Source organism: Lithobates pipiens, unplaced genomic scaffold (genome assembly GCF_037356315.1).
Source record: "Lithobates pipiens isolate NorthernLeopardFrog02 unplaced genomic scaffold, aLitPip1_a1.2 Scaffold_28, whole genome shotgun sequence".
Classification (NCBI taxonomy): domain Eukaryota; kingdom Metazoa; phylum Chordata; class Amphibia; order Anura; family Ranidae; genus Lithobates; species Lithobates pipiens.
This window is the reverse complement of record NW_027507789.1, coordinates 170,631,957-170,659,257: the sequence shown is the minus strand read 5'-3', so window position 1 is coordinate 170,659,257 and position 27,301 is coordinate 170,631,957. Positions and strand designations below refer to the sequence as shown.

General features: G+C 42.9%; 1 protein-coding gene across 1 annotated transcript; it reads left to right on the top strand.

The window, feature by feature from the left end:
* Nucleotides 1-404: 404 nt before the first annotated feature.
* LOC143934807 (keratin, type I cytoskeletal 19-like) lies at nt 405-5,430 on the top strand. The gene is given in 9 exon segments (XM_077458430.1): nt 405-1,178; nt 2,391-2,473; nt 2,555-2,710; nt 3,065-3,227; nt 3,810-3,935; nt 4,094-4,200; nt 4,202-4,309; nt 4,498-4,532; nt 5,324-5,430. Coding segments are annotated over 9 exon segments (1,650 nt in total). The 3' UTR covers nt 5,422-5,430.
* Nucleotides 5,431-27,301: the final 21,871 nt, after the last annotated feature.

Here is a 27,301-nt window from a genome sequence, read left to right as displayed (position 1 = left end):
TTCAGGCCTGCTTGATCAAATTAAAAATAAGTTTGATGCTTTGTGTCCAGCTTTAGACCATCTGCATACTGTGATTAAACATTTCATTAATTTATGATTACAATATTGCATTTTTGAGTGTTTTATTTGAGGTGTGTTGAGCCAAGTCAGTCAGTTTTTCCTTTATTGTTATTTCTTTAGGGTGGAGTGAGGAAACGTTTCTAATGAGCTGAACAGCAATAAATTAATTATTTTGTTTTACAATTGTCTAATGTTTTCCATGCAGATTACCAAATATTTAATGTTAAATCCTAATTTCAAGCATATAAAGCAGTGGATAGAAGAGCAGTCGCATACTTATAAACATTAACATTAGCAATTAATGTTTCGTGGCACTCCCAGTTTTCCATATATAAAAGACCAGAATGAATGGAGAACATATCGTGAAGGACATCCACTTAGAAAAGCACACTTTTAGGTCATCTGTATCACTCACATCCATCATCATGAGTTACGGTGGTCACTCTTCTGCTGGATCACACCATGGAAGCTGCCATGTTGGTGGTCATCTGTCTAATATCCCAAGCCACACATATGGTGTTCATCATGAGGGATCTTCAATTAGCCATCATGGAGGATCCCACTCTTCTCACCACCATGGGGGATCTCATGCTTCTCATCATGGAGGATCCCACTCTTCTCACCACCATGGGGATTCTCATGCTTCTCATCATGGAGGATCCCATAATTTACATCATGGAGTTTCCCATACTTCTCATCATGGGGGCTCCAACAGATTCCATTCTACAGGTTCTCTTAGTTCTCATCATAGAGGATCCCATGCCATCCACCATGGAAATTCCCATAAAGTCCATCATAATGATCACTACAGAGCCCCCAGTGTACATGGAGGATCAGGAGGCAAAGGAATCTCCATATCCAAACACGTTCATGGAGGTGCTCACAGCAGCAGCCATAAAAGCATTATTAGCCATCATGGTTTGTTCAATGTCAATGAGAAGGAAACCATGCAGCATTTAAACGATCGCTTGGCTTCCTACCTAGACAAAGTCCACTCCCTAGAGCAACAGAATGCCCAGCTTGAGAGGAATAAATGGGAGTGGTATGAGAGGAATCAGCCCAGCTCTTTACCTGACTACAGCTGCTTTTTCAGAATCATTCAAGAGCTTCAAGGCCCGGTAAATAAAGGAATTGGTCTGCATAAGTGGTATAATAATTAGGAAATTATTTTGATACATTTTTTTTTTTTTGATGAACACTAAATATACACAAATATATATAATATACACAGGACAGCATGGGATTTATTTACTAAAGATGGAGAGTGAAAAAACAGGCTCACTTCTGCATAGAAAACAATAAGCTTCCAGGTTTTATTGTCAGAGCTTAATTGAACAAGCTGAAGTTGGAAGCTAACTGGTTTCTGTGCAGAAGGAGGCTGATTTTGCACTTTCTAGCTTTATCAAAGGTATTGATTGAATTTGCAAGATCAACACGCTGTTAGATTGAAAAATGAAAACTAACCATATGTCTAAGGGTTGGTAAACCGTAATATATAATATTATGTTTTTAGGTTCAGATATGCTTTAATATAGCAGCCATTTTAGGCTGAAAAGACACTATAAAATATTCAAAATTAGTTTCCCTCAACAGGATTATTGGACTTTGCACAGTGCAGCATTTATTAGAAGGTTAGTCCAGACAGTGCTGGTGTTTTAGTGTTTGGTAAGTACTGGAGAGGTAAACCATATGATAATACCTCCAGTGGCCATTATGATGGTTCCCTATTATCCCTGCTGGAACACACAAAGGTTAGCAGGAACCCCTGAAATCCAAGTTTTGTGAACATAAATTATGGCAGGGAGAGCTCACTGTTGGGGTAGAGGGCTTCTTCACACATAATGTGGTGACTTGTGTTTTTCCGCACTGAATCAACATCAGGTTACATAGAAAATAATTGTGCCTCATTCACACCACAACACTAGTGCTAGGTGTCTTATGGAAAAATGCATTTTTCTGCAGCACACTGGATAGCACTGGAGGACACTGCAGGGCAGGGCACCGCACCACTATGCAAAGACCTAAATGGAGTATACACTTTCAATAAAGTAAAAAAAAAGAAGGTAAACAGTGCCTTGCGTTGTAAAATGCAAGGCACTAGTAAACACCCTTGTCACCCAACAGATACCAGTTGCATGCTAAGTGAGAATGTTTTAGCATATGGCTAGTGTAAATGAACCCTTAAGTCATGTTACAGTGCAAGCCATACTAGATATGCAGCTTAACTTACATACTAGATAAACCAGCTTAACCGATACAGAGCAAAGTTCAGTTTATTGCATTGTATGAATTTACCCTTTGTAATAAATACTTAACTCCAATATTTTTAGATTTCCTCAACATCTGTGGAAAATGCCAGGATTGTATTACAGATAGACAATGCTCGTCTGGCAGCAGATGACTTTAGAAACAAGTAAGTCTTTCTATATTTAATGTCCTTCATTCTTATTATCATTATCAGCATTAATTGCTTTTGTTTTCCTTTTGTCACCAGGTATGAAATGGAACGCCAACTGGCAAGCAGTGTTGAGGCTGATGTGAATGGACTTCGTATACTACTGGAAGAGTTGAACAGGGAAATATGTCAGCTACAGGCACAAGTAGAAAATCTTCAGGAGGAACTGCAGCTAATGAAGAGGAATCATGGGGAGGTAGAATGCTTGCTACCCATTTTTCATGCTAAATCAGGCATTTTTCAAGCTAAATTAATACGAAAAATGTTGAAATCACATTTGCTTTAGTCGTATGCAGCCAGCCTGGGCCTTATGTGTAAAATACACCTTTGACACCTTTTTTTAATCTTTTTATCTTTTTTAGTTGTTAATTACCTTAAATGTTCTCAGAAATGTCTCAAACTAATCTAAAATGCACCTAAAAGCCCACTGCATTTGCACATTGACATAATCCTAAATACCAAGTCAAAACAGATCTTAAAAAACACATATTATGAAGATCTCCAGAAATGCACACATCATACTACTTGTTTCTAACATTTTTACTTATTGGAAGTCAACTCTTTGCAAGCTCAGTTGGGTGCCAGGGTCAATGTGGAAGTGGATGCTGCACCATCTGCTGATATGAATAGAGCATTGTCTGAGATCAGAGAGCAGTATGAGAATCTGATGGAGCGAAATCTGAGAGAGGTGGAGAACATTTTCCGTCAACGGGTAAGTCTATTTGTAGACTGAAAAAGTTTGTTAAACCTGTTAGAAAAATAGTGTGATAGCTATCTATTACATTTTGATAATTAAGCACTATTATTTCATGGTTATATTCAAAAAATAATTAATATTGAAAAGAACATGATTGGCTTTAATGCTCAGATGTACTGTGCCATCCCAGTCTTCCCATTACACTGAAGATCAGGACTACTGCTCTAATACAGAGATCTTCTGTGGTCTACCACATCCCTTGTGCAATCACAACTACTCTGGCCAAGTGGCCATGCTCATGCTTCCCGATCAGGAATTTCAATGTTTATTGGTGTACAGCACAACTGGGCTTTAAGGCTGTTGTCAAAGGACACAAAGGAAAAATGCAGTGGCATAACTTAAAAGATAATAAACCTAATAGAAAAGTACAAATCAACTTAAGCCTTGCTAGATTGAAATTAGTACTATGTTTCTTCACAGAAGATCAGAAATAAACCTTCTTTGGCTTTATATGTAAAACTATATGGAATTCAGCCTCCATATATTAAAGGGTACATAACTCTAACAATGACTCTAACAAATGTTCTATTCATATAGACTGAAGAACTGAATCGTGAAGTTGCTTCTGGTTCTGAACAACTCCAGTCTGTACAAAGTGAAGTCATTGACTTGAGACGTACCATCCAAACTTTGGACATTGAACTGCAAAGCCAGCTCAGCTTGGTAAGTTTTATTACAAATCAATCAATAAAGTTTGTATCAAGGGTCAGTTGCTCATAGTTTAAGTCTGTGTGCATCTTCAGTTCATTGTGAAAATACTAACTCTATGTACTGTAATATTTTGTTATTTTTGTATACAATCTTTCTTTATCCTTACCCAGAAATCTGCCCTGGAAAACACTTTGGCAGAGACAGAAGCCACATTTGGGGCTCAACTTGCCCAATTACAATGTTTGATCAACAATGTAGAGTCCCAGCTGACCCAAATCCGATCTTGAACGTCAGAATCAGGAATACAAGATCCTGATGGACCAAAAGACTCACCTGGAGATGGAGATCGCCACCTATAAGCGTCTATTGGAGGGTCATGATATCCAGTAAGTATTTCACACAGGGCAAGTAACTAAATATTCAATCAGCAATCACAACAGAACAATATAATAGCTTCAGACCAAACAGTCCATCAAATGTTTCTATTTTGTTTATCAATATATTAGTTAAACCAAGCCATACAGAATTGTCATATTTTTCTTCATTAATTGTTACTGTGTGTTTTAATTTTCAGCACTTCAAATCAAAGTTTTCTAGGAGGCAGTCATGGTTTGTTAACATATATTGACTTAAATGGCAGAACATGAACTGGCAGAACTGTAGAATGTACAATATGAGAAAAATGTAAACAATGATCTTTAGTGGCATTTAGACATTAGTGGCATTTAGACACCACCCTATAGGGTCCCATAGAAAATAATTGAAAAAATCACACCATCTCTTTGATCTCCATCTTAATGGCATTCATTTACTGATACCCAATACCAATCACTTTAATCAACAGTCATACTCTCTAAACATTTATTTTATCCAATACATTTACAAAAATGCTATTTGAAAATCACATTGCATAAATCATTATGTAACCAGATATTTCTAGGCCATTTTGTTAATTAGTTCCATAGCAGTCACATTGTCTGCTGTGAATTTTGAAATGCCCTTGTATATGTGACAAATCACATTTAAATGACCCACAGTAGTTTTCAGCTGTAAAAAAGTTGAATAGCCGTGCATAGGAATTGATTCTAGATTTAGACTGTTTCCAAAAAAGTTGGGTACATTCATAAAACTACAAGACATAAAAGGCTAACTACATTTTCAATAAATAAATACATTTCAGGTCTCAGGGTACTCAATATACAATATACAGTATATAGATATATACAATATATCTACAAATAATTGTACAAAGGCTGGTTTCTCAACCTGACTATTTATGTAACAATAACAATGAAAATTGGAATATGGTGGATTGATATATAAAACATTGACAATTTGCATCTTTTTATAATGTGCCCTAGATCATTAATAATCTTAAATATTGTATATTCTAATTTCAGGATCTCACCACACAATGAAAGTTCAACATGCGACTAGCCACACTCATCATAAACATCATCAAAGTCATCAACATCATAATCACCATAATGTATGCTAATGTTTTTTCGTTATCTTTTTTTATTTCAATAGATTTTTATTGGATTTTATCACATACAGATATAAAAAAACAGAGGATAAAGGAATACAGAAAAGTAAGGTAGGTTATGTTATCGGACACAGTAAAACAAGAAAATATCAAGGTACATACAATCACAAAGTATCTGCAACATATACCATGTGATTACTGAAATATGAAATAACTTCATTCACAAGGCTTAAACCTGGTGGTCCACAATTTCCAATTACTATCAAAGGTTTTGCAAGAAAAGGAGTTAAGTGCCAGCAGTCTTTCAAAGGAGTGATTCCTATTCACAATAGCAATCACCTCAGAAAAGTTAAGGGCTAGAGAGCTCTTCCAATTACGTAAAATTAGGTTGCGTGTAGCCAGGAGAATATGTGTTACCATGGCCCTATCACCATATGGAAACTTATCTATACCGATGTGTAAGATAGCCAAGTTGGGGTTTGGAGGCGTTAAGATACCTGTAAGATCAGATATCGTTCGGAATGTCTTGTTCCATAGGCCTCTCAGACATTTGCATTCCCACAAAACATGTATTAAGTTTCCTACATGACCGCATTGCCGCCAGCATTGAGGTGAGGAGGTCGGGAACATGACCGACAGTCTGTAGGGAGTGTAATGCCACCTATGTAGTATTTTCAGGGTCATTTCCCAGTGACTTACGCAATGGGAGTATTTTTGGATGGTTCTGAGAGCTAAAAGCCATTGGTCTTCAGTAAAGGTAGTTGCTAAGTCCTTTTCCCATTTGCTAAAGGTAGAGTGTTCGTGAAACTGTCTTTTGTCCTGGAAAATGTTGTAAAACAGGGAGATACCCTTGTCATTAGGTTTCAAATTTGAGTAGAAATCCCAGGCTTTTGTGGGTATTGAAATGAGGGGTATTGGGCGTGAAGTCAAGAAGTGATGCGCACGAGCGCATGAGAACCACAGGGATTTCGATAGTTTGAATTTTGAGATAATGTGGTCTACCGACATAGGCACTGTGCCCTGGAACAAGTCCTGGACATAGCATATATTTTTCGCTTTAAGGCACGATGTCTGTATCGAGGGGAGTTTGGCGGATAGCAGTTCTATAGGTAGGTCGTATTGTAACTTAGTCGCTACCACATTCTTACATTTGAAGAGATATCGCCATGCTTGTAATGACACTTGTATAGTTGGGGACATATGACTGGTCACCCAGGGGTCCCAGGCATCGCTGAGCAGAAAGTCCGCAGGCCTGTCTACAGGAAGCAAAGAAGATTCGATGTCCACCCATTGCGGACTTTCTGCAGAACGGAACCAGTATTTGAGTTGATCAAGTCTAGTGGCCCACATATAATCTGTAAGATCTACATATCCAGCCCCCCCGAACGCTTTGTGGGGCAGAAGAACCCGACGAGGACATCTGGCTCTCCTGCCCCCCCATGTGAATTTCCACATACTTTTGGACAATGCTCTAAGGTATTGAGCGGGTATCGGGAGTGGTAAGGAGCGGAAGATGTAGAGTATTTGTGGTAGTATTGACATTTTATAAGCTGCTATTCTACCCAGCCATGAGATTTCTTTTTTCCCAATGTCCGCGAGTTGTCTGTCTATGCTAGTCAATAGCGGTGTAAAATTCTTCTCTACAAGAGTAGATGTTGTGTCTGTCAACGTCAGGCCTAAGTAGGTGATGCCGTTGGCAGACCAGGAGTAAGGAAGAGTAGATTGCAGGACTAGTTTAGTGGATGGGTGAACTCCCAGGTCTAAGATCAATGATTTGGAGTGGTTGACTTTATAATAGGATATGTCCCCGAAATTTGATAAAACTCTGTGGGCTTGAGGGAGGGAGTGTAAGGGGTCTGTTAGTAATAGTATAATGTCGTCAGCAAACAGGTTTATAACATGTTTGGATTTGTTAAACGTAAATCCCTTGATGAGGTCGTTTGCCCGTATAGATTCTGCCAATGGTTCTATAATAAGGTTGAATATGGTGGGGGAAAGAGGGCACCCTTGGCGAGTGCCGTTGGTAATGGTAAATGATTTGGACAATAGACCTGCTGTGTACACCTGTGCAGATGGGCAGGAATAAAGTGCCAGGATGGCATTAAGGATTGGACCCTGGAAACCAAACTTGTCTAACACAGCCTTCATATATGTACAATGCACCCTATCGAACGCCTTCTCCGCATCCACAGAGAGGAGCAGAGAAGGCGTTCGCGAGGACCTCGCATGGTGAATAACAGTAACAATTCGTCTGGTGGCATCCGAAGTTTGCCGCCCCCTCACAAAGCCCATCTGGTCTTTAGAAATGAGATGTGGTATGATAGTCATCAGCCTATTGGCTAATACTTTTGCGTAAATTTTCGTGTCAGAGTTTAGGAGAGAAATCGGCCGAAAATTGGAGGGAGTGGTAGGATCTTTGCCCGGTTTTGGTAGAGTCACTATGTGGGCTCTCAGCATCTCAGGGGGGAAAGAGGAAGTCTGTTCAGCTTTTGTGAAAACTTCTAAAAGGTATGGAGATAGCAAATTTTGGAAGATTTTATAATATTCATTCCCAAAGCCGTCTGGACCTGGGGATTTGCCAGAAGGTATTGAACTGATTATTTTCTGTATCTCCCGACACGTAAATGGAGCATTTAAGTAAGTGATATGATCTGCGGATAGAGAAGGGAGATTAATATGCTGTAAGAAGGATTGAATGCTCTGCATGGACGGTTGGGGAGTGTTCATGTCATCGCGGAGGTTGTAGAGGCCCCCATAGTATTCTGCAAATTGGTCTGCTATCTCTTGGGGGTTTACTATTTTGTGGCTGGTGAGAGGATGTAGTAGGTGAGCGATTTTAGAACGGGTGCGCGCCGCTTTGATTCTATGGGCTAGGTATTTTCCCGCACGATTAGCGTTTGCATAGGAATTAAGTTGTAACTTACGGAGGTGTCTGTCAAATTTTTGAATTAGTATATTTTTTAATGTATTCCGAAGATCAGCGAGCATAGTCGTTGTAGCGGGTGAAGGGGAGGCTTTATTACGTAATTCTAACTCGTGTATCTCTTTCAGGACTCCCTGAAGTAATGCATTGTATTTTTTCTTTTCCCTGGCCCCTAATTGTATAAGAATGCCTCGCATGAAAGCTTTGTGAGTGTTCCAAAGAAGAAATGGATCAATATCAGGGGTAGAATTGGTTTGGAAGAAATCCCTGAGATGCTGAGAAATAAGTGGTGCAAGCTTAGGTTCCTGAAGGAGCCGAGTATTGCAACGCCAGATAGGTGGTGAGGAGGCGGCACCATGGGTGGCAAGGGACAATGAAATTGCAGCATGGTCTGACCATGAAATATCATGTATCTGAGTGGATCTAACCCTCTGCAAAAGCCATTTGTCAGTCAGGAACATATCAATACGTGAATATGAGCAATGTCTTGTAGAAAAAAAAGTGTAGTCCCGTTCCATAGCGTGATGACATCTCCAGACATCGAAAAGGTCTTTGGTGTGAAAAAGATTAGGTAGAGGTGAAGCCCCGCGTTGGTGAGTTGCTGTGGTGTCCAGATTGTGATCCGCAATGAGGTTAAAGTCCCCTCCAATGAGGAGGTTTCCATATAACATGGAATCAGCCTTTTTGAGAACCCTCTTAATAAATCTCAGTTGGTGGAGGTTAGGAGCGTATAACGTCACTAAGGTGAGGGGCTGGGAATCAAAGTCACCTGTAAGAATGATAAATCTGCCTTTGGCATCGATGAATGATTCCTTAGGAAGGAAAGACACAGTGTTTTTGATGGCTATCATGACCCCGCCAGTTTTTTTGTTAGGAGTACATGCTAGAAAGATGTGCGGGAAATCCTTATGCGTACAAGTAGGTGTTTTCATTAGTTGGAAATGAGTCTCTTGAATGAGGAGAAAGTCTGCCTTCTGGGTTTGAGCCTCCCGCCATAATGAAAAGCGTTTGGCAGGGTGGTTCAGACCGCGCACGTTAAGGGATAGACACTTAATGTTCATTGTGGCGGTGCGGGAAAAGTTTGTAATGTAACAGATGCAGGGTACTCACTGCGTCTTCCGTTTGTCAAAGCAAGAAAGGGTGCCAGCAGTTCATTCTTATGTGTAGTCAAGTTCCAGGCATGTGGTCCACCGTGTCCAGATAGGGAAAACGAAAAGAAAAAACAAACACATGAGGTAAAAACAAGTAACTGTAGCATAGTAAAAAAGGATCTTACAACTGATCCGCGTGCAGACATGTCTGCTGAACTGAACATTAGGGAGATCGGAGACTGATAAAAGACTCCGTCAGCCAGAGAGACATAACGTGAAAGTCAGAAATTGTTCAGGAGTAGACTACTCCGTAAAATACAACCTATCCAATACGGCAGTCTCATTCTTTGTGGCGATTTTAACCTCATTGTCGACCCACAACTTGACACTTCTAATGCAACAACAACAACTGCCTAAATACGATCCTGCACTCTGAAAAACTGTACGACGTCTGGCGATGCACACATGGCAACGAGAAAGACTTTACCTTCTTTTCCCATGTACATGGGTCTTATTCCAGAATATACTTTTTTTTGTCCGATCAATGGACCTTACAAAATGTTTCATCCTCTGAGATACATGATATTACGTGGTCTGACCATTCTGCCATATCACTTTCTATTCATGAGAAGGGTGTCTCTCCCTCTTCACCCATCTGGCGCTGCAGTGTTAGATTACTACAGGACCCCGATACCAAAGAACTGATTTCTCAAAACCTTAAAACATATTTCCAACACAATGAACATTCAGTAGAGAGTCCCTTCACACTCTGGAACGCCCACAAAGCGTTTATTAGAGGCGTCCTTATCCAGCTAGGAGCTAGAGCTAAAAAAAGTATACTGCAACCATAGACTCCATTACTTCCGATATCCACAATTTAGAAACCCTCAACAAAGCATCTCCCTCTCACCAGCGGACTACCCAAATAACCTCTCTTAGAGAAAAATTGAGAGATCACTTGGCCCAAAACTATGATTTCTACCTTAGACGCTTGAAGTTACGTACCTATGCCTGTGCGAATAGAGCAGGTAAATACCTTGCCAATAGGATTAGAGCAATACGCACCAAAACTAGGATTTCCCAGCTGATACACCCTACATCCCTTCATAAAGTAATCAATCCTCAAGAAATCGCAAACCAATTTGCACAATATTATAGTGAGCTTTACAACCTTAACACCGACCCCCACACTCCTCAACCCACTGTTCCCAAAATACAGCATTTTCTCAAAGATTTAGATCTCCCTAAACTCTCCGAATCACAGCTTGAATTGCTGAATTCACCGTTCACAAACCATGAAATAACATCAGTCATTACTTCACTCCCTCATGGGAAATCCCCAGGACCTGATGGACTAAATAATGAATATTTTAAAACCTTTTCCACTATTCTTTCCACATATCTCCAAAAGATGTTCACACAGGCAGCACACTCAGCATCCTTTCCAAATGAAATGTTAAAAGCATACGTGACCACTATACCCAAACCTGGTAAAGATCCCACTATCCCTAGTAATTTTAGACCTATTTCTCTCCTGAACACAGATATAAAGATCTACGCCAAACTTATTGCCCTTAGACTATCAGAGTTTATGCCTTCTTTAATTAAAAGCGACCAGATGGGCTTCATCAGGGGGAGACAAACTTCTGATGCTACAAGACGTATTATTGACATTGTTCATTATGCTAATTTAACTAAAACTCCTTCTCTGCTGCTCTCCATAGACGCAGAGAAGGCGTTTGATAGGGTGGAGTGGTGTTATATGAAGGAAGTTCTACAAAAATTTGGCTTTCAAGGTTTCATCTCTAACGCAATGTTGGCTTTATATTCCAATCCATCCGCCCAAGTCCTAACAGCTGGAATGCTTTCTACACCTTTCCCTATTTCTAATGGCACTCGCCAGGGGTGTCCATTATCTCCAACCATTTTTAACCTTATGATAGAACCTCTGGCGGAGGCCATTAGATCCCAGGCCGATATTGCTGGACACGTGTTAGGATCTCGTAACCACGTTATTAACCTGTTTGCCGATGACGTTGTACTGATGCTGACAAACCCGACCAGATCTCTCCCCTTAGTCCATGAAACTTTAAAAAACTTTGGTGAGATTTCGTACTATAAAGTTAACTTTGCCAAATCATTGATTCTAGATTTAGGAATTGACAAAAGTATCAAACTTCAACTTCAAACCACTCTTCCATATGTATGGAAAGAAGATGGCATACCCTACTTAGGTATAACAATTACTAATTCCACGAAAACTCTAGTCTCCGTCAATATTAAGTCATTGCTTCTAAAGATAGATGAAACGCTCAAATGTATAGCCAAGACCGAATTATCCTGGATGGGCAGATTGGCAGCATGTAAGATGTTAGTTCTCCCTCTCATATTGTATATGTTCAGATCCATACCTATACCTATCCCAACCCATTTCCTTAAAACCTTGTCTACTACTCTGTGGAAATTCATATGGAATGGTAAAAAAGCTCGCTGCTCTCCTAGCAACCTGATTCCGCATAACCGAGTAGGTGGAGTAGGACTGATTGAAGTTTCTGATTATTTATGGGCATCTAGACTGGACCAACTCCAACACTGGTTCAAAACTATAGATTCACCACCTTGGGTTGAGCTGGAAAGGCATATAGCCCCAATACCAGATCTAGTGGCATTACTCGCGAGTGATGTCTGGAAACCCTGGGCTCTCCATTCCATGGCTCCCACCCTTATAGCCTCCCTACAAGCATGGAGGTTCTTCATACATCATACCCATAACTCCCAAAATGCTGTGGAATACAAATTTCCGCTTAGCCTGCTCGAGCATAAAATCCCTATGCTGTCCCTAAAACAGTTCCCCAACCACGGTATACATACCATCCAAGACCTATTGTCTAATGGTACAGCTCTTTCCAGCACACAGATTATGGCTCAATACAATCCCCCCAACAAGTACCAGTTTACTTGTATCCAAGTGGCACATTTTCTAAAACGTAACCCTCCCCCTACTATAACAATGCCATCCAGTGCGTGGAACTTCTTAACTCGAGAACGCCCCACCAGGAAAGGCATTTCGCTTTTTTACTCCCTTCTACATGCTAAACAATCTTTTATGAAAACAAAACCGATTGCTAAATGGGAGACGGATTTAGGGAAATCATTTACAGATGATCAGTGGACAACCACATTTTGAGAAATCCAAAAAGCCTCCCGTTCTATTAATCATTGGGCAATGACTATTAGAATAATTAACAGGTGGCAATACACACCGTGTAGACTGGCAACATTTTTTCCATCTGCCCAAAATACATGTTGGAGAAATTGTGGACAGCTAGGACATCTACTGCACATGTTTTGGGAGTGTCCCAACTTGGTTGGTTACTGGAATCAAGTTTTCCAACTTATAACATCGCTCACGGGTATTGTCACTCGCCCCAATCCATCCCTAGGAATTTTACATATGGGTATTGAACATTTTCCGCATGATATGCGGATTGTTATTTCCAACATCCTTCTTTCTGCTAGATCCATGATATTACAACATTGGAAAACTGCCATGACGGTAAACATCTCTGACCTGATTAGAAGAGTGAACCAACACCACACTATAGAGCGTGCTCTTGCCATAAATGCATTGAAGTGCGATCTATTTGATAAGCAATGGAAAATTTGGACCAACAAATATAAGAATTCTGTGAACTAGATCTTAACCCTGATAAGATATATCCTGTGTAGCAACCAGTATTTGCATTATTGTTTATGTAACCACCTACTTACCCGTTTCTTTTTCACCCTTTCTTTCCCTCTCCCCTCTTCCCTCCCTCTATAACATTGACTGTTAATTACAATTGTAAATGTCAACATGTCCTGTACCACTCACCTTTGTATATCCTTTATAAACTAATAAAAATTTATTGAAAAAAAAAAAATCAAAAAAAAAAAAAAAAAAAAAAAAAGAAATTGTTCAGGAGCCGCTCCCGGCCTGATGTTTGCTGTGACGTCTGCGTGTGACTAACTGCCATTCCTCCCTGAGGTGGGAAGGTTGTGGTGGGTGGATTGAGACTGGGTGTGGGTCATGCAGGATTCCCCATTGTGTCAGGGTTGCTATGCCATCCTCCAAGGTGTTGACGGATCTTGTAACCCCATTGTACGTGATTACCAGTGTAGCAGGATATTTCCACTTATGTGGAATTTTGTGGTTCCTTAAAGCTTTGGTGATGGTAGCTAGATTACGCCTTCTCTGCAGAGTGTGTCTTGAGAGATCCGGAAGGATTATCAAGTCAGCATACTGAGGAGGTATATTGTCAGGGTTTCGAGCTGCTTGAAAGATCTGTTCCTTAACATGGTAAAAGTGAATCCGCAGGAGAGTGTCTCTAGGCGTATCTTCTGGTAAAAAGGAGGGTTTAGGGATCCTGTGTATGCGGTCCACTATTAAGTCTTGTGCAGTCAGGTTAGGCAGTAGAGAGGAAAATAGCGTTTGAGCGTATTGTAAAAGTTGCTGTGCAGGGACCGATTCAGGTATACCACGCAATTTAATATTGTTGCGTCTACTGCGGTCTTCAAGGTCAGCGACCTTATCCTTTAACCAAGCTATGTCCTCTCCCTGTGCTGAATGTGCATCCACCATTACGTTATAGGTTGTGGAGAAATCCTCCATCCTGCTCTCAACTCTGTCCACCCTGACTCCCATAGCTTGCACTTCCCTGTGACATTGATTAATGCCTTGTACCAAATCACTGTGAAGAGCTGACCGAAGGGAAATCAACATTTCTTTCAGTACTGTGTCAGAAATTGGCTGGTCAGTTGTGGGAAAGTTAGCTATGGGATCTGGGGCCTGCGTGTGTGAGGCCTGTGCAGCCTGCATGCCTGAGGTAGCGCTTACCTCCATGTCTTGTTGTCTGTCAGGGGAGAGCAGTCTAGGCTTAGATTTGGCCGGGCTCCTTGTCGTGGGACTCGGCGTTTCTGAAGATGGATCGCTTCGGATATCGGCGTGTCCTTTAGACAGGCCTCCTCCGATCGTGTTGCTGCTGCGTGCGGCCTGTGGCTCCGCGTCGTGAGGGCTCCGTCAGCCGCCATTTTGTGGAGATCCGCGGGCTTTCGCCACGAAGAACTGAGCCATCTTCTGCGGTTGGATCACGTTCTTCCGTCGCTTAGACATGTCTCCGCCGTTCCGCCGAACGTTCCGTAGGTTCGGAGGTGTTTTGTTGGCCGGTGCGCTCTGATGCGGCGAGGTCTCTCTGGAGGACGAACGGAGCTCCGGAATCAAGCGTCCATCTTGGAGCTCGTTCGCCACGCCCCCGTTTTTTCGTTATCTTATGGAGAACTCTGTGGATAATAGTATCTCTAGAAAGTCTTTTGGTATCTTCCTCTGTCTTCTTCCTATGTGGTCTTCGGGATCTGCTTTACCTAGGCAAAACTTGGCATGAGACATGAACTTTATCCACCAAAATACCCAGTAGACACAACTGAAATTATGCAAGGTTTAGGATTAGTTAGATATTTGTTCATGTTTAGAGGTTGGTGGTAAACTACTGAAGTTTACCTAAGTTGTAAGTTAATTTCAAGATGTTGACCTATGTGTTACAAATATTATGGATTTCTGGCCTTTGAACACTTTTTAAAGATCCAAAATGAATGAAGGTATTTTAGTCTATCCAGCATTTTTTAGGCATTACATTACGCGAGAGCATACGTTTTGACTTTTCATTCACTTTTTTGGAGCACTTTCAAAATTTTTCGTGCCCATTCACTCCATCTTGTTACAAAAATGGATTTTAATAGCCAGACATTGTGCTAACATGTAGTGCAATGTGTTGCATTGCCATTTATTTTGCAACAGCATTGAATATCACTCCAACACATATACAGAATGCATCTATGCTATGGCTTGATGCAGCATACCCCACGACACGATGTGGATTACATGGTAGTGTGTTGAAGAAAACAATAGAGTGCAAGCATATTTACCTGGGGCCCATTCAGAAGTAGGCTTTTACATAAATGCCCACAAGGCACTCATAGACCCAGGGTCGATCCTGGGCAGATGTACAGGATGCACTGCGACCCAGGTGCCGCAAGCTAAGGTAGAGGAGGTAGCCGATGCTCAAGTGGCAGTGCTGTACCAACAGGGGGCCGGTCCTTACCAGGTGCTACACATTGGGGGGTGTCATGTCCTCCTTTCCTCTCCTTGTGTGTGCCATGCAGAGTGGCGATCTCCTGCTGTGTCACAGAGCTTGGTGTCACAGAGCTTGGTGTTCAGTGTTCGGAATCCACTGTAACAAAGTCCTGCCTCCTAGACTGGATCCTGTGATAGACCGCACATTGATCCAATCCTGGGAAATTGAATCAGTGTAACGTGTGTCATAGGAGCTAGTCTAGGAGGAAGGACCTTGTTAGAGTGGCCGCCCAGACAATTCAAATCCAAGCTCCATGGCACAGCGAGAGATTGCTGTTCTGTGTGATCCAGGCACTGTTAGGCTGCATTTGATGGGCACTGATAAGGCTGCATTTGATGGGCACTGATAAGGCTGCATTTGATGGGCACTGATAAGACTGCATTTGATGGGCACTGATAAGACTGCATTTGATTGGCACTGATGAGGCTGCATTTGATAGGCACTGATAAGATGACCACGCACATGTGGGGGCGCCAGAAATGTTTCTGCACCCAGGTGTCTGTGACCCTAGAATCGACCTTGCATGGACCGATGCCAAGGGAAGAAAGAATGGGAGGGGCTGCATCTAGACTCAGAATTTTCTATCCACCTGGTCATTCTTGACTTAATTGATCAAGAAACTGCAAGGCTGTAGGGGAAAGGGGGTGCAGGAGATTCTGAGAGGAGTTCAAGACTCTTTATAGTTGAGGATATAGGCATATAAGGCAGACCATATGCCACCTCTAGTAGCCCTTACCACCAGTAGTTTCTATTATATAATTGCATGACAGAAGTTATAAATGAGCATTATCATTCTTGTGTGCCCAGAACAGCTTAAAGAGGAGCTGCACAAAAAAAAAAAATATTAAAAGCCAGCAGCTACTAATATTGCAGCTGCTGACTTTTAATAATATCACACTTACCTGTCCCAGGTTCCAGCGATGTCGGCGGCAGATGACGAGCGATCGCTCGTCTCGCTGCAGCCACCGCCGCCATCCTCTGTCAGGGAATCGGGAAGTGAAGCAAGAGGGCTTCACTGTCCGGTTCCCTACTGCGCATGCGCGAGTCGCGCTGCGCTGGTTCCCCGCTGTGTCTCTGGGAACTGTGTGTTTCCCAGAACACAACGGGGGGCGGAGCCATGCGGCGATGGGCGGAGCCATGCGGCGGTCTGGCCGGAAGTGGGTGCAGTTACCTGGATTATCCCGGTAACTGCACCCCCCTCCCCCCCGAAAGGTGCCGATTGTGGCACCGGAGGGGGGAGGGATAATACTAGCGGAACTTCCCCTTTAGGGTGAAGAACCGCTTTAATCTAGCTATGGACCTGCATAAGCAATATACCTGAACCAGTGTGTATTCTTAAAGATCACTATTTGCAGTGTGGAAAATAGACACGTGCAGAATGAAACAATTCATTTAGTTTAGTTTTATTTTAATTTGTTATTTATATAAATTGGTTAAGTTAAATTTGTTTAATCCGTACAATTTGTTTTCGGAATTCGTTTTCTTTATTTGTATTCAAATCTATTAAAATTTTCCAAATTTGAATTGTTTCAAAATGTTTTCGTATCAATTTCGAATAGTTTTTTAATTCGAATAGCTTTCAAATTTAAATAGTTTTCAAATTCAAATAGTTTTCCAATTTCCAAAGAGAATAAAATAAAATAAAGAAGCGGAATAGAAAAAAAATAGAACAGAATAGAAAAAATATATCACAGAAAATAAAAGAATAGAATATAAAACAGAACAAAATAGAATAGAAAATAAAACAACAGTATAGAATGGAATAAAATAAAATAAAAAGAATAGAAACTAATAAACAAAAAGAAAAGAATAAAACAGAAATAACATAACCATCTTCTGAAATTTGAATAGAAAAGAATAGAATAAAAAAAAAAGAATAGAATAGAAATAATATACAAATTTTCCAAAGTGTAAATATAATCAATTCGAGTTTGAATAGAATAGAAATTAATAGATTAGAATAGAATAGAAAATAACATAATAGTATAGAAAAAAAACAACAGAATAGAATAGAAAGAATATTGTTCGAAAGATATCTCCCATGGGACTTTGTTCCAGCAATAGAAATCACACAATTTCAAATTAGTATTTAAAAAAATAGAAAAACTTATTGAACAACAAGTTTAACCACTTAAGCCCTGGACCATTTGGCTGGCCAAGGACCACACCACTTTTTGCGATTCGGCACTGCATAGGTTTAACTGAAAATTGCTCGGTCGTGCAACGTGGCTCCCAAACAAAATTGACGTCCTTTTTTTCCCACAAATAGAGCTTTATTTTGGTGGTATTTTTATTTTTTGCGCTATGAACAAAAAAGAGTGCCAATTTTGAAAAAAAAACACATTATTTTAAACTTTTTGCTATAATAAATATCCCCCAAAAATATATAAAAAAAATGTTTTCCTCAGTTTAGGCCGATTCGCGTATCACAATAAGTATTTATTAATTGGTTTGCACAAACATTATAGCATCTACAAAGTAGGGGATAGATTTATGGCACTTTTATTATTTTTTTTTTTACTAGTAATGGCGGTGATTAGTGATTTTTATCATGACTGCGACATTATAGTGGATACGTCGGACAAATTTGACACATTTTTGGGACCATTGGCATTAATACAGCGATCAGTGCGATTAAAATTGCACTAGGGGGCAGGGGAGGGGTTAATGTGTATCCTATTTTGTGTTCTAACTGAAGGGGGATGGGGACTGTGCATGGAAAACGGAAAATTTATGTCAAATACTTACCGTAATTTTCCTTTCCTGATGGACTCCATGGCAGCCTACGTGTGGGTTTAGTCCCGCCTCCATTACCCTATAGGACGATACTCCCATAAATCTTTGCTCCCTGCCAGAGGCCGTGTTCGGTAACTATCCTACTCCAGCCATTTGGGAGGGAACTCCTGCTGCCATGGAGTCCATCAGGAAAGGAAAATTACGGTAAGTATTTGACACAAATTTTCCGTTTTCCTGACAGACTCCATGGCAGCCTACGTGTGGGAAATAACTCGCCAAAACACACCCGGGTGGGCAAAAAGGCTGCTTAACAAAGATTTATTTGACACCTTCAACCGACAAAACTTTGACTCCAAAGTCAACTGAGGATAGAGCCGCCGGCTCAACACAATAATGAGACATAAAGGTGTGAATTGAAGACCACAAGGCCGCCCTGCAAATCGCATCAGGAGCCACATGGCGAGAGGCCGCCCACGAGATAGAAAGACTTCTGGTCGAATACGCCGACACCGCCTGAGGAGGAGCCAAGCCCCTTACTCTGTATGCCTACTGGATCGCTTGAACTATCCATGCCGCAATTGACCTGACTGATGCTCTAGTGCCCTTGTTCTTCCAACAGAACAAAACGAACAGGAAGTCCGACTGCCGGAATGGAGCTGTAGCTCCCAAATAGAGCTTTAATGAGCGTCCAACATCAAGAGGACGAATTTCCGAGGAATTCGAGGATCTGAATAAGGGTAGAGGGATTTCTTGATTTTCATGAAAAACCGAAGTGACCTTATGGTTTGACCCCCAACTTTGGAACTGGGACCACTCTGTCCGGAAAAAGGTTAGAAAAGGCTCCTTGACTCCTAGAGCTTGAATCTCTGATACTAGTTTCGCCGAGGTGGCCGCCACCAGGAATGCAGTTTTCAAGGTGAGTTCTCTGATGGAAAGAGCCTTACTAAGAAGAGAAAAGAAGCCCAGCACTAGAGGCTGATCCCATTTAGGGAATCTGGGCTTTCTCTGGGGCCTCAATCTTTCTGCGCCTTTGAAGAACTGCTGGATAAGGGCATGCTTAGCCCACAGAACCCCTGTAAATGCGGAAATAGCCGAGACTTGAACCCGAAGGGAGCTAACTGATAAGGGTAAGCCCAAGCCTGATTGCAGGAAACCCAAAACGTCTTGAACTGTGGGTAAAACGTAGGAACTGGTTCTGGAGGACACATAAGATAAAAATTTGGTCCAGATCCGTTCATACATCTTATTAGTACTTCTTCTCCTTGCACTTAAGAGGGTGGAAAAGGCTTCCTAAGGACACCCCAGTGCTTCCAACCTTCCCCTCTCAAGAACCAGACCCTCAACTGAAGGTGAGCCGGACATGGATGGAGAATCAACCCCTGGGAGAGCAGGTCCCCTCCGGATGGAAGAGAAACTGGGTCCCGAAAGCTGAGGAGGGATAGGAGAGGAAACCAAGGCCTGTTGGGCCAATGCGGAATTATTGCCAACACCTCCACTTCTTCCCATCTGAGTCTCTTCAGGAACTGAAAGATAATTGGAATTGGAGGGAAGGCGTATGCCTTGTGGAACCACCACTGCTCTGTTAGGGCATTTATCCTGTAGGCCTGCTGATCCTTGAACCTTGAATAAAACCTTGTTAGCTTCCTGTTGAAACAGGAGGCTAAGAGATCCACTTCTGGAGACATCCCCAGGGATAGAACCCACTGAAACACATCTTCGTGAAGGGTCCGCTCATCATTGTCCAAGTGGACTCGTGATAGAAAGTCCGCTTGGACACTGAGAACTCCAGGCACATAAGCTGCTGTTAGGTTGGCCAGATTCCTCTGGGCCCAACGCATTATTGGATCCACTTCCCTCAGCAGAGACCGACTTCTGGTGCCCCCTTGCTTCCTTACGTATGCGACCGCAGTCGTATTGTCCAGCCTGAGGACTACGGATGCACCCATTATCAGATGCGGAAATGCCAACAGTGCTAGGAAGGCTGCTCAAAGTTCTAACACATTTGACACTATTCCCCGAGAGGGAAAGACCCCAAATGCCCTGAGCCACTTCCGATAGACAATGTGCCCCCCAGCCCTTATTGCTGGCATCTGACGTTACTGAGATCCAATTGACTGGAAAAAGAGAGTGGCAATTCAATAGATTCTCCCGACGAAGCCACCAGAGGAGGGAACCTCTCATGGTCTGAGTAATTTCGCTGGACTGGGCCTTTTCTCCCGACCATTGGCGAAGAAAACCCATTTGAAAGGGACGCATCCACCACTGTGCCCCCTTCACCATCTGTATAGTAGACACCATGGTGCCTATGATCTTTAGGCAATGAAGAGCACTGAGACGAGACGAAGAGAGAGTGAGGTGGATCCTGTCCCGTACTACTGCAATCTTCTCCTCGGGTAGAGAGATGGTACCTTTTGCCGTATTGAACAGGGCGCCGAGGAACACGAGAGACTATGTAGGAACTAACTGGCTCTTCTCTAAATTCAGGAGCCACCCGAGTTCCTTGAGGGTTGCAATGACTTGATCCCTGTGTTTCAAGAGACAATCCTTGTCCTGAGCAAGAAGAAGCAAATCGTCCAGATAATGATGAATCCGGATTTTCCTGACTCTCAACAATGCTACAACTGCTAGAAGGACCCTCGAGAATGTGCGAGGAGAGGTTGACAGACCAAAAGGAAGGCAGGTAAACTGTAAATGAAGCTGGCCAATGGAGAAACAAATAAACTGTTGGAACTCTGTGGCCACTGGGACGTGAAAATAAGTGTCTTTGAGGTCTATTGAGACAAGCCAGTCTCCTGGCTGCCCTGAATGTTGAATCGTGGACAGCGTTTCCATTTTGAATTTCTTATGAAGCGATTTAGACACGTCAAGTCTATTACAGGTCTCCACGTACCGCTCTTTTTCTGGACCAGGAAAAGAGGGGAGTACATTCCCAAGCCGCGTTGATCGTCTGGAACAGGAATAGCGGCGCCTTGATCCAACAAAGATTTTATGTAGGTTAGAAGAATTTGTCTTTTTTCTTCCAACTCTGGAAAGGATGTGGGAACACACTTGAGTTTGGGAACACTGCTGAACGACCACGTGTGCCCGGAGGAAACCGTCTTGACGGTCCAAAAGTCCTGGATCAAGGCCGCCCAAACGTGCCGAAAGCGGAACAAACGAGCTCCTACCCGGACCACCTGGACGGGCACGATCTCAAAAGGACTTAGTAGGCTCCTTTTCCCCATCGAACTGCCCTTTGCGAATTTTTTGAGAGATGTCTGTCTGGACCTCCAAGATCTGGAAAATTCCCGTCCAGGCCTGTAAGTGCGTGCCTCCCTGGCACGATCTTGACCCTGCTTTCCTGGGAACAATCTCCTTTGATTCTGCAGGTGCCTATCCTGGGGGAGAAATCCCGACCTACCCCCAGTGGCTCGAGTCATAGCAATATCCAGCTTATTGCTGAAAAGGGAAGAACCATCAAAGGGAATACGGCACCAAACCTGCTTAGAAGCGGGATCGGCTAGCCAAGGACAGAGCCACAGGGCACGCCTGGCAATTACAGAAGAGAGCATAACTCGAGCCACCAGTCGGATAATATCGATCGAGGCCTCTCCTAAGAAGGCTGAAGCTAGTCTTAGTTCTTGAATGGGAGAACTCTTGGCCAGATCTTCAGAAACATTCCTGAGCATTTCATCAACACTATTGGACCCAATTTCCATCGCTCTAGACAGAGCCGCTAAGGCCAGGGTCGGCTTACAGGCCATGCCAGCCGTAAGATAGATCCTCTTCAGGTCAGAATCAAATCTCCTATCCAGAGTGTCCTTACCTTAGAAGGGAAAAGTCTCTGAATTTTAGATAGAAGAGAATTCTTTTTCTCTACCTTACTCCAATCATCCGAGATCACTTCTCCCAACTCTGAGAGGAAAGGGAAGCTAATACGCTCCTTCTTTAACTGCTTAAAAAACTCTCTTTGTTTCACCGGGGCCACTACCGGCTCCTCCCAGTTCAGTGTTTCCTTGATAGCTTTGACCAAGGGAGGGAGCAGGGCAAAGTCAAAACCCGAACCAGACTCTTCCTCCTCAGATTCACTCTCTGAGAGGACAGCAGACGGATGGCTAGGCAACGAGGAATCCCATGTGTCCTGGGCCTGAGCATCCCTCCCCGGAGACCTTGGAGACTCTAAGGGAGACAACTGGGGGGCTTCAAATTTCTTTAGACTGTCCTTGACCAATCTTTCCACCATAGACCTCAGCTGTTGGTCAGAGTCACTCCTTTCACCTGTCGCTTTAACATAACAGGCATCACAAAGGGACTTGTCAGCAGGAACCTGCGTCCTGCATCCCCAGCATAAACCTTCAGCTGCGTTACCTGGGCAGGCTGTTGAAGGGCGGGAAGATTCCCGGCTATGGAGACTGGATCTCACAGGAGAATCATGTCGTCTGGATCTGGAAGAGGAATGCCGGCGGTGGGATTTAGACGAATCACTTCCTCGGTGAGAACTCGCTGAGTAGACCTAGAAGGGCTGAAAAAGGGAAAACCCCAGCAGTGTTAGTGGAACATTCCCTAATGTTCCACTGTCGACCCCCCCCCCCCCCCCGGCAGGTAACCCAAAAAAACAAGTACCTTCTCCGAGAGAGCTGGCCACTAGCAGGCGGTGAGGTATCCAAAGTATCCATCAGGGCTGGAGATAAAACAGCCTTAATTAAACACAGAAAACAGCTGAGGAGGCAGAGATAAACTGACCTTAACAGAGACACATACCTAATGCTGAAAAACCAGGGCTCAGGAATGGCACTGCAGGCTTTACAAGTATCCCAGAATCACTGCAAGTTGTTTTCTGTTTTTAAAACTGCCGCCTTAATGACGTCACGAATTTCGTCATAAAAATGCTAGTGCGCATGCGCGAAGCCCGCAACGCGCATTCGCGAACCAAGCCTCGTCCTCACGCCGGTCTCGCGCATGCGCAGAACGACCGAGCGGGAACGAGGAAGTAACTGGGCGGCTGGAACGCAAGGAAACCAGCCGCCCAGCAAGCCAGATACAGCGCTGTGCGGTGTATGGGGAAGGAAAAGACACTGCAAAACAGCAAAGAAACACACAGAACTGACACAGAAAGGCTGCCATGGAAAAAACAAACAGCTCACCACTCCTGTAGACGGACACCAGCCGAGGTAGGTCCCCACACATGCCGGACTTCTGGGAGGAGGAGGGGGCGAAAGTCACCTGCTAGTAGCTAGGCTCACGACTAATCACGCGGCTTCACCTGTCAGTGACCAGGCATACACCTCTTCAGCGCCTCTTCCATATGCCCCTTTTCCATACTCCGATAGTAGCTAGAGCTTATTGGAAATATGCGACTCCAAGTCGCTCGGCCGGTCCGTATCGCAGAAAAAAATGCAAGTCTTCAGGGTAAAAAGACACATGTTAGGTCCTATGGAGGAGGACAAAAAATGAACACGGCCTCTGGCAGGGAGCAAAGATTTATGGGAGTATCGTCCTATAGGGTAATGGAGGCGGGACTAAACCCACACGTAGGCTGCCATGGAGTCTGTCAGGAAACTAACAGATCGCTGTCCATACTCTGTATGGACAGACGTTCTGACAGTTCCCTGCTCAGAGAACCGGAATCTGTGTGTTTACACTCACAGCTGCTGGTTTTCCGTGTGCCCCGAGCGATCGCGGGACCCCAGCAGCGATCAAGACAGTTGGGCACTCGCATCAGCTTTTTTATGTTACCGACGTAACATAACGGAGATACGCGTAGCTGAGCCATTCTGCCGCAGTACAACTGAGGCAGCTAGTTGGCATGCGGTTAAAAATAGGCTGGTCTACTTTAATGACCTTTCCTCCTCCACCCAGTCTATCACAGATCTTTTAGAAGCACACATTACGCTAATCCCCAAGCCCGGTAAAGACTGTACGCTAATCCCTAACTACCGCCCTATATCCCTGCTCAATGTAGATATCAAGATTTATGCCAAAATTCTAGCAAACCGCATTATGCCCCTCCTTCCTCAACTCATATCGACCGATCAAGTTGGATTTGTCCCTGGAAGAGAAGCCAGGGACAACACCACAAAAACCTTAAACTTACATCATTGGCTAACCACATCCAAGAGCAAAGGCTTCTTCCTATCCTTAGATGCAGAGAAGGCGTTCGATAGGGTGGCTTGGGACTATATGTTACCGGTCCTAATACACCTCGGTATTCCCCCACGATTAGTCCATATGATATCTATTCTATACTCCACTCCCACCGCTCGTACACGAGTAAACGGCCGCCTATCGAACGCCTTCTCTATCACAAACGGCACACGCCAGGGCTGCCCTCTTTCCCTGCTCATTTTTGTTTTGACAGTGGAACCATTACTTCGCATGATTAGAGAAAATCCAAACATCAAGGGAATTGACCTTAACCATGCCCAATATAAAATTGCCGCATATGCGGATGACATCCTGTTATCCCTTTCAGACCCCATCACCTCCCTCCCGAACCTATTGAAAGATCTCGATGCTTTCCATAGGATTTCCAACTTCAAAATAAACTTCGAAAAGTCAAAAGCCCTAAACGTCTCTCTACCCGAAACCGTTGTATCGCAATGTCGCCTCAATTTTCCCTTTTGCTGGGAAAGTAACGCCTTAACCTACTTGGGCATTAAGATCCCCACCGACCTCTCCCGTTTATACGAACTCAATTTTGCCTCAGCGCTTCGAAGACTTCAAACGGACCTTCTGAAATGGCACAAAGGCCCCTTTTCATGGTTTGGCAGAATAGCCATTCTAAAAATGAATAGCCTTCCCAAACTACTGTATTTGATACAAGCTATCCCGATAGCTATCCCCAAATCCTTTTTTAACACTTATAAGAACATATGTCGAAATTTTCTCTGGTCCCACCGCCCTCCCCGACTGAGTTGGGCTAAACTTATCCTCCCTAAACACGGTGGCGGCCTGGGAGTACCAGATATCCACACCTATTATAATGCAAATTTCCTTGCCAGAATCGTAGATTGGCACGTTCATCGCGACAACAAAGCCTGGATACAATTAGAAAACGCACACGCTAGGTTCCCAATATCTCATTTAGCATGGATCTCTACACAAGCTACCCCCCTATCTTGCTCACGACATCCCTTGATAGGACCCACCATTCGTGCATTCAGACAAACATGCAAATCCCTTCGTATTGATCAGCCACACGGACCGATGACTCCTCTATCCCTTAACCTAGACTTCCCCCCTGACATCATAAATACTAGCAACAGAGACACACTTCAGACTAGCAAATACAGAGCCCATCAATTTTTTGCACATGGGACTCTGTTGTCGCACCCCGCAATGACTGAAAGATTCCCTGAACTACATCTACCCTTTTTTAAATTCCTTCAAATTCGACACTTCTTTACTTCAACACAACCGCTGTCACGCTGGCATAAAGTTCTCACCCCCTTTGAGTCCCTATGCTCAAGTCTGGAACCACAAAAACATCTGATCTCACTTATAGCGAAATTGCTAACCTCTAACATCGCTTCACAGAAGCCCATTGTACAGCACTGGGAAACTGACCTCGACTCCACCTTCACAGCAGATCAATGGGCCCTGATATACGAACACATGCATAAGAGGACTGTAAATGTATCGATTCTCTTGTGTCGAAACAAAATCTACTCCAGATGGTACCGCACACCTGACAAAATTCATAAGATCTTCCCTGATACTCTCCCGTCCTGTTGGCGATGCAACGCTACAGTCGGTAATTTTTTACATATCTGGTGGGATTGCCCTGTGCTCCAACCCTTTTGGAAAGAGATTCATAACATCATCATTAAAGTCACTACATATCACCCAGAATTTTCCCCTGCCCAATAGCTATTACATCACACACCCTTGCCTAAAAGAATTTATAAAAAATCGATAATTCCATTTATGATTAATGCAGCCACTCAATGCATTCCTCGCCATTGGCGATCAGTGACACCTCCGTCAGTTGAGGAATGGTATCGACAACTTGATAAGATAGAAGAGATGGAAAGACTAGTCCATCAAGCTCATGACACACACGATAAATTCTCCCACACAGGGGCGTGCTGGAGACACTTTCGGACTCTCATACCCCCCAACACCACAATCACAGCTATTCACCCTACAGGTATACTAGACCCTGTGTCCTCTTCAACGCTCTAATGACCGTCATCCTTATTCTGGTCCCTACCGTCCTTTCCTATCACCCTCCCCCCACCCTTATGGGCACTCAGATGCCCCCCTTTTATCTCCTATACATTCCTATAAATGTTTAATCAATTGTAAATTATTAATACTTTCCTCATTGGTTCTTATGATGTCTCCCCCACCATCGCATACTATATTTGATAGTCCTCACCCATCCACAGCGAGATCCCTTTTGGGGTGGATGGCTGCTATGGAGACTTGATAGGAGCTCTAAGAGCCCTCGACTTTTATAATATATCTCTTTCTCTCTCATCACCTATCCGATGTTTAAATGGATACTTCCTTGGAGCTTACTATCCTATGATGGCCCGCAATAGACACAAAATTGAGAAATTGACTTATGCTGGGTTTTATAGGCATCCGAAACTTATGTTGATTTTCTCAATCAGTTCATATATACAACTTTTCAACTGCTACCTGCAGAAGATTCAGTGCTTGATTATTTTTGTATACACATTTGCTTTCAATTGTATATCCTACGTAATTGAGTACTGATAGTTTGCTCAGTTCATTTCTGTTTAATGGATCTAAACTGAACTACATTTCCCTTGCAATGTACATTGTACATTCACCATTGTTTTATCCTGATGTACGTACTTATGTTGCTTGTACTTTTTCTTTCTTGATGCTTAATAAACTTTACTTGGGAAAAAAAATAAAAAATTGGCTGGTCTAGACAGTTCATGTCCTGATATTGAAACATTCCCACAATGCACATATACTGCGAGAAAATTATTTCAAATAAATTGCATATCTACCAAGTC